Source organism: Sphaeramia orbicularis, chromosome 12 (genome assembly GCF_902148855.1).
Source record: "Sphaeramia orbicularis chromosome 12, fSphaOr1.1, whole genome shotgun sequence".
In the NCBI taxonomy this organism is placed as follows: domain Eukaryota; kingdom Metazoa; phylum Chordata; class Actinopteri; order Kurtiformes; family Apogonidae; genus Sphaeramia; species Sphaeramia orbicularis.
In genome coordinates this window covers 46,369,596-46,383,697 of record NC_043968.1, presented here as the reverse complement: position 1 = coordinate 46,383,697, position 14,102 = coordinate 46,369,596, and the positions used below count along the sequence as shown (strand labels likewise).

Genomic DNA, 14,102 nt, shown 5'->3' with positions numbered 1-14,102 from the left:
AAGAAGCACATACAGTTGAACACACATAGCACATACAGAGTTAAATGCAATTGCTGTCTACAAAATGTACTGGCTGATAATTAGCTATGCAATATAAGGTCAGAGAAGGTCATGTTTCTCATAAAAGAGAGCTGTGACCCTCACCTTGTAGGTCATCGTGGTCACTCATGTTTCCCATTGTTAATTCAGATTTCATCAAGCAATTACTTTTTGGTTCCATTATCAATGCATTTCCACATATTTGAAAAACTCCAGTCAGTGAACTCACCACTACATGGAAGGGGCTGTTGGGAATATGTTCCCCTCCAAACCGGATGGTGATTACATATTTGCCAGGCTCTGGGGCTGTGTAGTAAATGTCGAATGTCCCATCTGCGTTTTCAACCACATCCACATCCAGCTCTGCCCCATCAGGTGTCGACACCTTACAGGTCACTTTCCCTTTCCCAGCAGCCTTTGCATCGACAGTGATGACTGTCTCCTCTCCGATCTGGATGGTTGGGCCGATACCTGATCCTGTTGACAACATTTATAAATCAGGGCGTTGAATTACCTTTTTTGGTCTTTTTTCCTATAGTGTCTAACACTGTAGGCCTAGTTTAAGGGGGTAAATCAATTAAAAGCTGAAATATATATAGATTTTACCATGACCAAACATGAAAGCGTATAGTATTAACCTCTTAGAAACCCAGCAATTTTGTCCTCTGTAGGGGACAACAGTTTCGCTGTTTTACTTAAAAAATATAAATACAAACATATTGTGTGTGTGTTAAAAACAAAACTATTTAATTATTGTGAAATTATTTTTAGATGCAGTATTTTTATTAAATGAATAACTGTATTGTATTGTATTGTATTGTAACATTCTGTATAATTACAGGTTAAAGACACTCACCTGGTCCATGTCCTCCAATTGACACTGTAGAAAAACAAAAGAGAATTGATCTTGGTTTAAGTAAATCTATCTGATTGGTTTAGAGAGGAATAGTGGGCGGGGCCTTACCTGTAACCAGACATTTGCTGGCATCTCCAGTGGGCAGGGCATGGATGCGGTACGGTGAGTATGGGATCTCGTCTCCTCCGTATTTGATGGTAATGGTGTAGCGTCCTGTCATGTCAGGGACATATGACACTGTATACGTGCCGTCACGGTTGTCCCGGATGTTGGCTTTCTTCGGTTTTCCCTCAGGGTCCTGGACACATGTCAACATAAATGAGCGGTGTGTGTGACGTCAACAGCCAGACAGTGAGATGCCTATCGGTGATCACCTACCAGCTGCCAAAACTCAGCATGCACCAGCCTCTGTTAAAACAATCTCAGGACTCGAGTGTAACATGATACAGATGAGTCATGAGATTAAAAAATGCCACACAAGTCATAACTCCATCAAATGTGAACACACAGACATGATACAGTGTCAACACTGTCTGATGATGCCATATATCCGTATGCCCTATGGATATCGCTGATATCCATGAGTAATAAACGTCTATAAACACAGTGTTATTGGAAAATAGCTTGGTTTACACTAGCACATCCAGCCTGAGACTCATCCTACTTTTGAAGAAATCCTGTGATCTTTGTCTCTGAATCATGTGTCCAGTGCAAACAGGAGCTGCTAAAAGCTTATTCAGAATAGTTTTTGAAAAAGACTAATTTATAAATGTTTAAAAAATAAAGAAAAACCCATAATAGCTCTCATTTTCATACAGAATTACAGAAATTATACTTTCACAGCAAAAAGGGATGATAAAACTGATAAAACTGATCCTGGTTGTGTGAGACCAGTGATGTATATGGCACTCACATGTCCAGTTTCATCTGTTCAACATAAAACCACACAGTAACTACTTCTACGATGCAGCAGAGAAGAGGTTGATGGATGGATGGAGGCAGGTTTACGAAGCACTCCAGTTAGTGGAGAACTAAAAACCACATGTGCCTGTTAGGACATTAGCCAAACTGAATGGAGGTCAGTCCACATGTAGACCACAGAGGGGGGAGGGGGGACTGAATTACAAAATACTATATGTAAGCTTTTTTGCCGACTTTTGCTGTACTTCAAGATTTGTTCATGCTCAGGTGCTAAGATGATGTTTGTGATGGAGTCTGCTGTGTTGAGCAGCTAGCTTATTAATATAAACTAACTCCATTTCCATGCTAACGTAGCTAGTGTTGAGCATTGCTGCAGGAGAGGACGAGAAGAGAGACACTGAACAACTGAGAAGAGCAAGATTTATCTACATAGCATTCAGTGTGCATGTTGTTACTGTGGATGTAAGCAAATGACACAGGCATTAGCTTTGGAAGGAAGTCACAGTTGCTAGTATTAACAAAGGACTGGCTCCCAGTATAAAATAGACTCCAACACAAACTTCATATAAGCACACATACGTCTTACATACTGAACAACCAAAATGGAAAATAATAATGTCTTTTTAACAACTTATTTTCCAAAACCTGTCATCACCATAGGCATAGACTTTAACAAAATAATACTCTTACACTACTTCTAAAACTTTATGCTAATGCTGAAGCTGAAGATGGAAATGGCTGATTATAGTATTGCTATCTAGCAGTCATGGGAACATAAAAGGAACTATAGAGGACAACCAAAAAGTCATATTGTGACACTTAAGTGTATTCATAATTTCTTCCAGCCTTTGTTTTTATCATGTCATACTGTCTTTGTCATAGACCCATAAATGCTCTAGGTATGGAGGAGGTAAACAGATGAACAAAGGAGGGGAGGTAGGGGGGTGAGGAGAGACATAAGACAAGGTGAAGGAGTGAGGGGAGATGGAGTACAGGCCTTACACTGCCTTTCCTAAGAATACGGAAGGGGATGGTTCCCTTTACTATATGTGACTCCCACACCCTCCTGCCCCAGTCCTCCACAAACACAGAGGCCTCGCGCCTGCACCCATCCGGACCCTGCAGCAACAGCAACAGCAATACGCCCCACAGGGGTGGCACAGGAAGTGACATGTAGAGACACGTCAGAGGTTAAAAGAGTCAGTATCACAGAGCCAGCTCAGAGAATCAGACTGACAGAGGGCAGAAGATAGAGCTTCATATGAGTTGCACCAGCTATGTGTGTATAACTTCCAGTGAAGCCTAGCTGGCACAACAGTTCTTATTTAGAATGGAGTTTAGCCTTTGGTAACATTTTAAGGGTTGCACAAGTTGAAATAGTTCTAATGTAGGCATAGGTTTCAACCCTCAGAAGATGAGAAGTCTCCCTCCAATGCTCTCTTACAAATTACACTATTAAATCTCTATAATTATGTACTAAAATAGACTATGTTGTGGAGTCCGCAAAGCTTGTGACTTGACTAAATTTGACATAGTTTTGGCAAGAAAACATATACTGTAGGTTCAGACAACTTTCTAATTAACAGCTTCTGATTTACAGTTTGGCCAACAGTCAAGGATATGTAACACCTTAAGTTTACATGTTACATTTTCAACTTCCCAAAAACAGGGTATCATGAAATTACCTTGTGTTTTAGTAGACATTTTTTTAGACTTAGTTTTCACCCACTCAGTATTTTGTACTAGTTGTATATTCAGTTTGTGTTGTCATCATCTAATCGTAATGCTGTTCTAATTTGCAAACCTTTTGTTGTTGTTTCATGATTGACCCTGGCTATCTTTAAACACAGGCCTGACAGTGAATATATATATAACAGCCTGGAAACTTATATGACCACTGAGGTAGAAACTGGAAGCCAGCAGACTACAGTTAGGCACAGAGTCTATTTTAGTGAGAGACTTCAGGAGACATCTAGAAAATTCTGACTTCTGGTTTAGAGTCTCTCATTCTATGCAATGCTCTTGGTTTGTTTCTTGTATTTGTGACCAACCAGTATCTGGACAGTGAGCAGACCCTCGCCGGCGTCCCTGGCATCGATGGTGAACTCAACAGGCAGACTGGCCAGAACCCCAGACGCATTCAAACCAGGACCACTTGCACGAACTTTACTAGCATCATGAGCTGGAAGTGTCTTTATCTTAAAAGGGCTGAAAGGACATGGACACAAAGTTTAGAACCACAGCAACTGTTGACATTAGGACCACTGGATAAAGTCTCAACTCTGACCTGCGAGGGACCTCCTGGTCGGCATATTTCACACAAACTGTGTACGGGCCGTCATTAGTGGGGGTGTAGTTGACTGTGTGAGTACCATCACCATTGTCTGTTATGCTGACTGGCTCGGCCACACCTGAGGAGAAACAGCAACAAGTTCAACATCTACCTGTTAATGGAAAATGCTAAAAGTACAACAAATTCTCAAAGTCTTAGAGGTTGGTCACAACTGTATTTGGAAAAAAACTTTGATGGATCATAGATACACAAAGTAAATAAAAGATTTGTGTAGTTGTTTCTTGAACGAATATAAACTGAACATCAAAAGAAACTTATCACATATTCTATGTGATGCCATTTCACACCATTTTATTAAATATGAAAACAAATTCTTTCTTGTTCTTAAAAAACATTTAATTAACAAACAAAATATAACAAACAACAAAACAGTGGATGAGTATCCTGAGAATAATGTAAAATATGACAAAGGGTAGTTCAACAAAGTTCACATTTAGCAACAAGCAACATTCTTAATCCACAGCAAGTCAAAGATTGACCAAATGGTCAAAAGGTGCACAGCCTGTGTTAGGGTTCAGGGAGGACATACCCAGTACTGAGGACATTGATCTGGACCATTTGGTCAATCTTTGACTTGCTGTGGATTAAGAATGTTGTTTGTTGCTAAATGTGAACTTTGTTGAACTATCCTTTGTCATATTTTACATTATGCTCTGGATATCCACTGTTTTGTTGTTTGTTGTATTTTGTTTGTTAATTAAATGTTTTTTTAAGAACAAGAAAGAATTTGTTTTCATATTTAATAAAATGGTGTGAAATGGCATCACATAGAATATGTGATAAATTTCTTTTGATGTTCAGTATACACTATTGATCAATAGGAGACCCAGACCTAAGACTTAAAGTCAGCTGTACATTGTCAGACTCTAGTTAGATCAAAGTAAATACTTCCTTTTGCCTCAAACAGAGAGCTGGTTGTATCATACTATCTAAGCTAACCTGGAAGTGGCCTTTTTATTCAGTCTGTCCTGCATGTTAGAGGCTGTTCAGCCTTGAATGAGTACAACTAAGGTGTCGTCTTCATCCCAAGCCATCTGCTCCCCTATAAGTTCCAGTTTGGTCCAGTAAAAATAAACCCAAATATTTTCATACTATTTTCTGCCACTCAACAAATTATTCTTCTGGAACTGAAATTAACTCTAACCCGCACCAGTAAATGTTATACAAAAATGACCTTAAATCTCAAATACCATTATGTCTAAAAATATTGCAAAAGCTTGGGAAAGTATGGGACAGAATCTTTAGTTGAACAAAATTATTTCAAAGATTTTTACATGTAAATAATAATAAATCCAAAGTCGTATTAGCAGGGTGAAGTTCAAGTCAATTTAATTTTTATCAGCAACAATCACAAATTTGCTCTTACCTGTTGGTCCATAGAGCTGTACTTCCAAGGGGGCAACCCCAGCCTTACTGCTGTCAACAGTGAATGTCTGAGGGACATGTGCTCGGACTCCATTTCCCAGTCCAGGACCTGAACACCTGACCTTACTTGGATCCACCAGTTCTCGCACTGGAACCCGAAATGGACTCCCTGCAACCATGAAGAGAAAAATAACCTGCTTTTATACCCAAACTTAAAGCTAGTTTTGTAAACATGGTGGATCCAGTGGTTTAGATCTGTCACCTGGGATAGGCAGTCCTCCAAAGGTGATGTTGACATCATATTCTCCGGGAGTGAAAGGAATGTACTCCACGCTGCAGCTGCCATCTTTGTTATCTTTGCATGACATTTTTGCCTCTGATGGACCCTCAATGGCGAGGCCCAGACCTCCTGTGCCAGCTCCCCTGAAGTGGAGACAAGACAACGAGTAAGTAACACAGAAACAAAGAAAACCTCCAGTCACCTTATGTGAATAAATCCAATGAGATCACCTGGTCTCCACAGTGAAGCGGTTTGGTTTGTTCACCAGTCCTTCCTCCAGACCAGGACCATAAGCACGGACTCGACTGGGGTCACAACCCTCAGTCACTGACACCCTGAAAGGACTTTTAGGCACCATGACGTCATCGAGCAGTACTTCAATCAGATGTAAACCTACCAAGATGTAAACAGCAGTGAAAAGTTAAAAACTGTCTCGAAATATTCATGTACATTTGAGTTTCCAAAATCCCATTCACAACTGTAAACATACAGCTAAAAACACAGTAGCACTTAAAGCATAATATCTGGGATTAAACTTTCCAAGGCAAGTTTGTCTCTTCAGGACTTTCAATAAATGTATATCCTTCATGGGATGGTCACACAAACATTCACAAATCTATTAGCTTTGGTAAAGTTGAGATTCATGTTTGCATATAGTCTTACACACAAATATAAAGGGTGAATATGCATCAGTCATTGAAAACATGAAAAAGTAAAACCCATAAAAAAAACTATTAAAAAAAATAATCAAAGCTTGTGAACATATTTGGGTTATACTTTACTCCATAGCAATGTTTCAAAATGTGGCAGCCCTATATTAAGCATAACTGGGAAATAGAGACAAGTACAGTGGTATCAGGTGAGGTATGGTTGAGGCAGTGTGCTTTTCAATGGAGGATCACCAGCTCAAATTCTTGGAGGTGCTTTGGCTGGAAGAGTCTTTGCAGGTTCTTTACTACTCCAACACAAAGTGACCATTACTCAGGCTCTTCTATATATCAGAGAAACTGTGGAACTCAGGCAGTAAAACATTTCTACCTATTTTGGTCATGCTCTCGGACAAACTTTAGGAATGTAATTCATTCAGAGATTAGGAAAATCTTATGGGTGCAGACAATTTTCAACTGAGATGAGTTGCTCTTTGGTTACTCACTGGACACAAATAAGGACACTAAATATTTGTTTGGAATGTTGAGTATAGCTGCTTGGAAAGCTATTACTAAAAAATGGTTAAATATAAAAGCCCCAACCCTGGAAGACTGGCATCATATTGTTTACTCGGTTTTTGTGATGGAGCAAATCCAGTGGCGGCTGCTCGTCTTTCAGACAGGGGAAGCTCATTGTCGGCTTACATCAAAAAAATGTCAAGTTATTTAAACATAAATTCGGCCCTCCATTCCTTTTTAAGAAAATGGTCAGTGACTTTATTGTACCAAGTAAACAAGAAAACGCTGAAACTTATGTTAAATTGAAACAAGGAAGTACAATGAGTGTGTTTTATTTACAGTGCAAGAAATGTACAAGTAATTTTGTAGTGGTTTCTCTCTTGATTGCACAGCAGAATGTGCGACGGTATTAAACTGAACTGTGTCAGTGAAGGAGTAGATCTCAAACTAGCTGTCAATCCAATGGGATTCAGCCTTTCGACTGATCCTCCAATCAGCACGTGGAAGCCTGGCGTCCAGCCCAGCCGAGCTCCGCCCACAGTTCCATTCAACCCCAGAGACACCGGGCGTCCGGGGGCGGGACAACATCGTGGCATTTATACAATTACCGTCCAGTTTTGAGGCAATGAAAAAACTGTTCCACTCAGTCCCATTGAAGTGCATGGACGCTGAGCATCTACAGGGAAATGCATTGACCATAGATCGTATGAGAAAACAGCGCAACGGGAATGTATGAGAAGTGAACAACATCGAGTCCGTTGATTTGTGATAAAGCTGATTCTGAACAAACTCGCCTATGAGATCAACGTGTTCTAACACATTTGCAGTCAATGAATTGTCAACACAACCGTATGAATTTAACCATTTAATTTTCGTAATTTTAGGGGAAGCCAGGCTTCCCTTGCAGTCTTTGAGAAATCACCACTGAGCAAATCACACTTTACAACAGACTCCAAAATGATAGATTTGATAAAATATAGGAGAAATGGAGGACATATATTTTATTAAGAAGACCAGATTTTGTGTAAATCTTTTTTTCTTTTGTATTTATGTATTCTCTTTTCTTTATGAAACTGTATTTCCCTGTATATTGTTATTGTATTTCATTTGATTGTTTACACCCCTCATCAAATGTTTTTGTGATTTTACTATTTTCTGTACAAAACCTTTATGAAAAATAAAATTATTATAAAAAATTTAAAATGTGGCAGCCACAATGACTGCATCCCCTAACCCTTAAACCAGTGGACAATTTGTGTTGACATCTCAGTAGGAAATATCCCTTAAAGAGCCCCATGTCACTTGACTTGCATGATTCCTGTAGCATCTTCAATGTTGGAAATCAGTGAAGAAAAATGAAGAGGACTAATTCATCAGAAAGTGAAAAAGAAAGATAAAAATAGGGGTTGAAGTAAAAAGAAAGCAATACAGTGTTATGTGGAGCAGATTAAGATTAGGAATAAGAACCAATAACTGAATGCTGTTCTTTAGCCCAGCTTTAACTTGGGGATAAGACAGCTGAATGACTTGTGGGTCAACATTTAGATTTAGTAGATTGGGTTAGAGCAGTGGTTCCCAACCTTTTTTGGCTTGTGACCCCATTTTAACATCACAAATTTCTGGTGACCCCAGACATTCAAAATGGAGACTTTTCTTGCTAAAATTTATTTGTTTTTGATCATGTAATAGTTTGCTATACTATGTTGAAAGTAAACGTTAATTTTAGACAACATTTAGTCTATATAATATATATTATTATGGACGGAGCCAGAAAAGCCAGGTGTAGATTACTGCACAAAGTGCAAATTTTATTTTCCTTGGTCAGGATATGTACAGTCAGTCCAGCTTGGATTTACAAGGCTGACAATTAATACTGAACAAACAAGAACTCAAACTATGAATTATGAAAGAGCTGCAGCATCTGAATCCGACCACAATGAACATTTGACAGATAAACAGTACCACAGTGCTTCAGTTTCAGCTTCACAGTTTGTCATGTCTTTTATGGATTGGGATTGTCTCTGTCAACTCACCGTGTATTTTTTATTAGTACGTTTTTTTAAATTCATTTTTATCAATTACTAGAAATTCCAGATGACCCCATTTGAATTCCATGTGACCCCAAGGTTGAAAAACACTGGGTTAGAGGCACACTATTTATAATCTAATGATGACGAATGTTGGTATTACTCCAGGAACTTTTGCTTTTGGTCGCAAAAGACTCTCACTGTGTGAAGGACAACTCTGACCATGCAGCATTTCAGTCAGAGCATAGTATTTGTGTGCACCAGAGGAGAATCAGCTTTCATTAAAATTCCAGCTTGAGCGAGGGCTGAGTATTTCTGTCCCACAATGCAATAGGCTCTGACATGTCACACATTACTATCAGTGGAAAACCATCTGGCTCCCGCTATTAATACCAGTTGCTCATCCCGCCCTCCTTTCACTCCTTTCCTCTGTCACTGAGCACTTAAAGGCCACAGAGAACCATTCACCATTTTACCCATTATACATTTGTGTTTAGTTATTAACTTAATATAATATCGTAGTCTCATCTTTGCTTTTTTTACCTTCACTCCACTCTTTACAAAATGTCTCAGTTTCCTTCAACAGGGTAAGTCTAATGCACTTCATAAACTGTCAAAACCAGATGTTACTTAAATATTTACATTTTTTTTTAAAATACAGAATATAAATAAGCATGTTGTGTACAGCTGTATTCTTGGATCAGTGCATGAGTGTTCCATGTCTTTCCAATGGGAACTGTTCCCAACTGTCAACTTCTGCCAAAATTGCATTAACCTCTGAGGGTGTAAATTTATCCACTACTTAGTGTGCTTAAGAAATACTTAATGGAACAAAAAATAGTGCCACAGCATGTGCACTGCTTTCTTTCAACAATCCTACAATGCAATGCACTACATTTTACCAATGGATGATTTTACGCCAATGATGAGTAAGTATCCAAAGTTTAGCATTACTGCTCACTTTTGAGTATTTATTATTGAATAAGGAATGAATTAAACAGTGAGTTCAAGTGCAGCTGTGGTTTTTCAGTGTTGACAGTGAAGCTAGACAGAAGAAACAGCCAGACTACAAAGAGCCGCCAGGTATGACCAAAAACATCTGCCAGTAGGATAAACACATTTTTCTTGGCAAGATTGTTTTTAAAACTAGAGTAAAAACATAGCCAATGAAACACCATAATGAAACTAATAGGGAAGGAAAGTTCTTAATTTGAGATGTTGTGCAAGTGATCTCACTCATAAAAGAAGGAAAAAAATGTTACTCCTTTGCTGGAAGTATTTAAACCATTCTTTTTCATTGTTATTGGATAAATATCGTGAAATATTGGCTGGAATATCTCAATTATCTCTAATTTAGATGCATTTTCTTAAAATGAGGGCACTTTTCTAGTGAAACACATGCCTAACTAGTAAAATTTTTAGGAAAGAAAAATTAAACAAGTCAATTTGGGGATTACTTTTTTTGCAGTGTTTGTATGTAAACTGTTTCCACTCAGAGGAGCTATCAGAAACCTACTTTAACAGCCGAATACACAAACATTACTCTGCAGAAACAAGTTAAAGTGTTGAAGCCACTAATGCCTCTGTGGCCTCTTTTCTTTGACTGTGGGGAAGGAAAAACAGGGGCTTTATGAAACCCACAAGGCACTTCATTACAAAATTGAAATGTGTTACTCTGGAAAAACACGTCTATAAAACAGCCGCGCACCCTCCTGCTGACTGCATTCTGTTCACATTTAACTGGAAAATTATCTGCCTCACCAACACAACACTACATGATATCAGAAAGTTAAAGTAGATCCTCACCATCTTCATATGGCGTGTACTCCACTCTGTAGGTCCCATCACCTTTGTCTGTGATGTAGGCGTCAGTGTTGGCGCCTGATGGATTGGAGACGCATGCTTTGATGTGGCTGCCACCGCTCTTATAGTGAGTTCGGGCGTCTACAATGAAATGTGTGGTCACCTCCCTCAGGACGCCTGCATGGAGGAAGTAAACATCATCATCAGGACCAACAGAACCAGTGCAGTCACTGGTACCAAGGATGAAAAAAGTCTTTCAGCTAAGCTCAATGTTTATGCACGAGTTCCACGTAAAAACTCAGTAAATAAATAAACCTGGATCCAAATAAACACATTGCAGAATGTAAAAACAGAAAAAGGAAAGCCTGCCTCCAGAGAGTTTATTAAGTGCCATAATTGACTCTAAAGAGGCCAATAATCAAACCACTGAGAGCTGACTCACACAGACCTCGGAACAGCAGTTCAGTGTCAGGGGTCATAAAATGAGCAGCAACAGAATTTTATGTCACATTTAATACCATGTCTGGGTATTACATTTTCTCTCTGCATAGGGGGTTTAAACTCAAGAAAACTTTAAGCCATAAAGTGAACTACCCCCCAGAAAGGAGATTATGTGAACACTCAAATTAGTTCGTCAGGAGGGTTAGGTAAACAAGGTTACACTGATTTTCATGAAACTTTTGGAAGGGCAGGGAAGGACACCAGAATGAACAACATATATGGTGTAGCAGATTCATGAAAGGGACAGAGCAGACACTGTTCATTAAGTTACAAGACAGGTCACTTAATGAAACAACTTTCCATGTGACTGAAAAGAAGTTAGAATACATTTTTTCCTTCTCATGTTGGATTAAGGCAGACTGGATATTACAGTGACTCATCTACATTGTAGTGCGTGCGTGCGTGCCTGCGTGCCTGCGTGCCTGCGTGCGTGCCTGCGTGCGTGCCTGCGTGTGTGTCTCAGGATTCACACAAAATCTGGAAAGAGCTGACTGCTGCAGTTTGGCATGCTAATGTATTTTTGGTCAAGGAACAGACTAGTGAAAACAGCAAGTTGATAGTACCAATATATTGGGAGATATTAGGAATTTTGGAATACAACAGCCTTACAATCACATTGCTATACCCAGAGCGCTTTGACAATGAGTGCTGGACAAATGCCGTACAGCATGCAAGAATACACAACAGTATAAAAACTATCATATCTAGAACCTGTGGATCCCCATGGCTCAACGTGCTAGTTATTATATAATATATATAATACATATATTATATATTACATGGTGATACAGGGTTGGATAATTAGCATTCTAACTTCATTAGATTCCTGTGCAACAAAGTGCAAATGATAATGTCTTTATTATTTTGTAACACTCTGTTGGTAGTTTTGGTTATTTTAGTTTCACAAAAACTAAAAAAAAAAAAATAGCAAAACACTGTGCCTAAAGCTACTGATATATCATTTGTTTGCAGCAAAAAATATTTCAGTTTACTGAGAATAGCTGTTAAGACTTCTCAAATGTTTGTACTTCATGCACAGATAAAGGTGGATAGTTAAAATAAAGGCTAAAATCATTGACACATTAAGAGATAAACATTAATCTCTGGCTGTAAAACATAACAATATAGATTCGTTTATGTACATTTTTAAAAGTAAATTCAATATTAATTTAGTTTACTTTTTGGTTTCCAAATATAAATATATTGTATTGAGTAAAAACAACAAATCCTCTTTTTTTATCATATTGTTTTCATGGTTCTGGATTCAGATTTGATAAAATACCATTCACTTCATTTGTCTTTAGTGGTGAAGTAGATCCTGCTTGACCTCTCACCTCTGGGTTCGACTCCCGGTCCGTACACCTTCACTCCGCTGGTGTCGACCGCCGGCTCCACCTGCAGGCGAGCGGGGAACTTGGGCACTGCATGTCCTCCGTATTTAATGGTGATGGTGTACATGCCGTGGAACTGAGGGATGTAGGTGATGGAGTAGGTCCCATCGCTGTTGTTCTGGACGTGAACCTCAGCTTTGGCTCCTGAGTCGGAGATGATCTCTATGGTGAGCTCAGCCTCTCCAGCTTTGGAACAGTCCACTGTGAAGGAGCCAGCCTCGTTGACTTTTCCTCGCTCCAGGCCGGGGCCACTGGCAGTCACCTTGCTGGGGTCAAACACAGACTGGACGGTTGCCTTAAAAGGCGACCCAGGGATATGCTGGTCTGCAAACAGGATGTTAATGGCATATTCTCCAGGCTCTGTGGGCAGGTAGGACACGGAGCAGGATCCATCTCCGTTGTCCTGACATTCAATCTTGGCCTCACAGGGTCCCTCCACTGTCAGCCCCAGACCACCGGTACCGGCCCCTTTTGTGTCAATGGCAAACGGAGCAGGTTTACCCACTACACCACCCTGCAGACCTGGACCATAGGCACGCACCTGGAAGTTAGAAAACAAGGCAATGACTGTATGTAGGAGACCTTCAGGTGCTACAAGTAGTATTTCTATAAACAAGCAAAAGCAGAAACCATTTAACTAAGAAAACATCTTGCCAAGTAAACAAGTGTGTAGATGGAAAATTATTTTAACCCATAAGGACCCAGTGTGACTTTTGTGGCAGTTGTTAAATGAATTTTTCTCTCTATTTAACCTTTCTTAAGTGATTAATTACCATTTGTTATAATATTATCTTCTGAATTTTGCATTTTTTTCTGGTGGAAATCATGTATTTTCCTATGTTTAATTGACTGTCATGTAAATGTTCATTAAAGCTCAGAGTAGAGTCAAAGGTTATTATATCAAAATAGAAAAAAACTGAAGAAAGTGTGACTTTTTCAGTCGAGTCTCTCATTAATTTAACATAAACCCAGTGTCTCCATCCACTGTCACTGATCCAACTCCATGGGTTTACTGGTCAATTAATGTTGTAGAAGATGACGGTGTTTCCACAGTAACTGCAGAGCCTCTGAGAGTCCAAATTGGTCATATCTGATGACCATGAAAAGATGAATAACTGTATTTTACCCCAATTATTTACATGTATTGATAGGATTAGTGGATCAACAGTTTAGATCAATACTTGCTTTTGCTGGTCACCAAAAGCATGTATTGATCTAAAATGTTTAATACCTGTTGATCCACTAATCCTATCAATACATGTAAATAATTGGGGTAAAATGCAGTTAGATATGACCCAATTGGACATTCAGAGGCTCTGTGGTTACCATGGAAACACCGTCATCTTCTACAACATTAATTCACCAGTAAAATCCATAGCGTTTGATAAAAGACAGTGGAT

At 39.1% G+C, this 14,102-nt stretch overlaps 1 protein-coding gene across 4 annotated transcripts in view; it reads right to left on the bottom strand.

Annotated features, from left to right (window-relative positions):
• The window catches only part of flncb (filamin C, gamma b (actin binding protein 280)), a 68,188-nt gene that overhangs the window by 16,486 nt on the left and 37,600 nt on the right, over window positions 1–14,102 (bottom strand). For all 4 annotated transcript variants that reach the window (XM_030149686.1, XM_030149688.1, XM_030149687.1 and 1 more), the window contains exons 22-31: window positions 12,646–13,243; window positions 10,814–10,987; window positions 6,045–6,207; window positions 5,797–5,957; window positions 5,536–5,703; window positions 4,104–4,227; window positions 3,868–4,024; window positions 1,004–1,193; window positions 896–919; window positions 269–516 (exon numbers count right to left, since the gene is read on the bottom strand). In XM_030149686.1, the coding sequence (XP_030005546.1) occupies window positions 269–516; window positions 896–919; window positions 1,004–1,193; window positions 3,868–4,024; window positions 4,104–4,227; window positions 5,536–5,703; window positions 5,797–5,957; window positions 6,045–6,207; window positions 10,814–10,987; window positions 12,646–13,243 (2,007 nt within the window). The remainder of the gene's footprint in view (window positions 1–268; window positions 517–895; window positions 920–1,003; window positions 1,194–3,867; window positions 4,025–4,103; window positions 4,228–5,535; window positions 5,704–5,796; window positions 5,958–6,044; window positions 6,208–10,813; window positions 10,988–12,645; window positions 13,244–14,102) is intronic.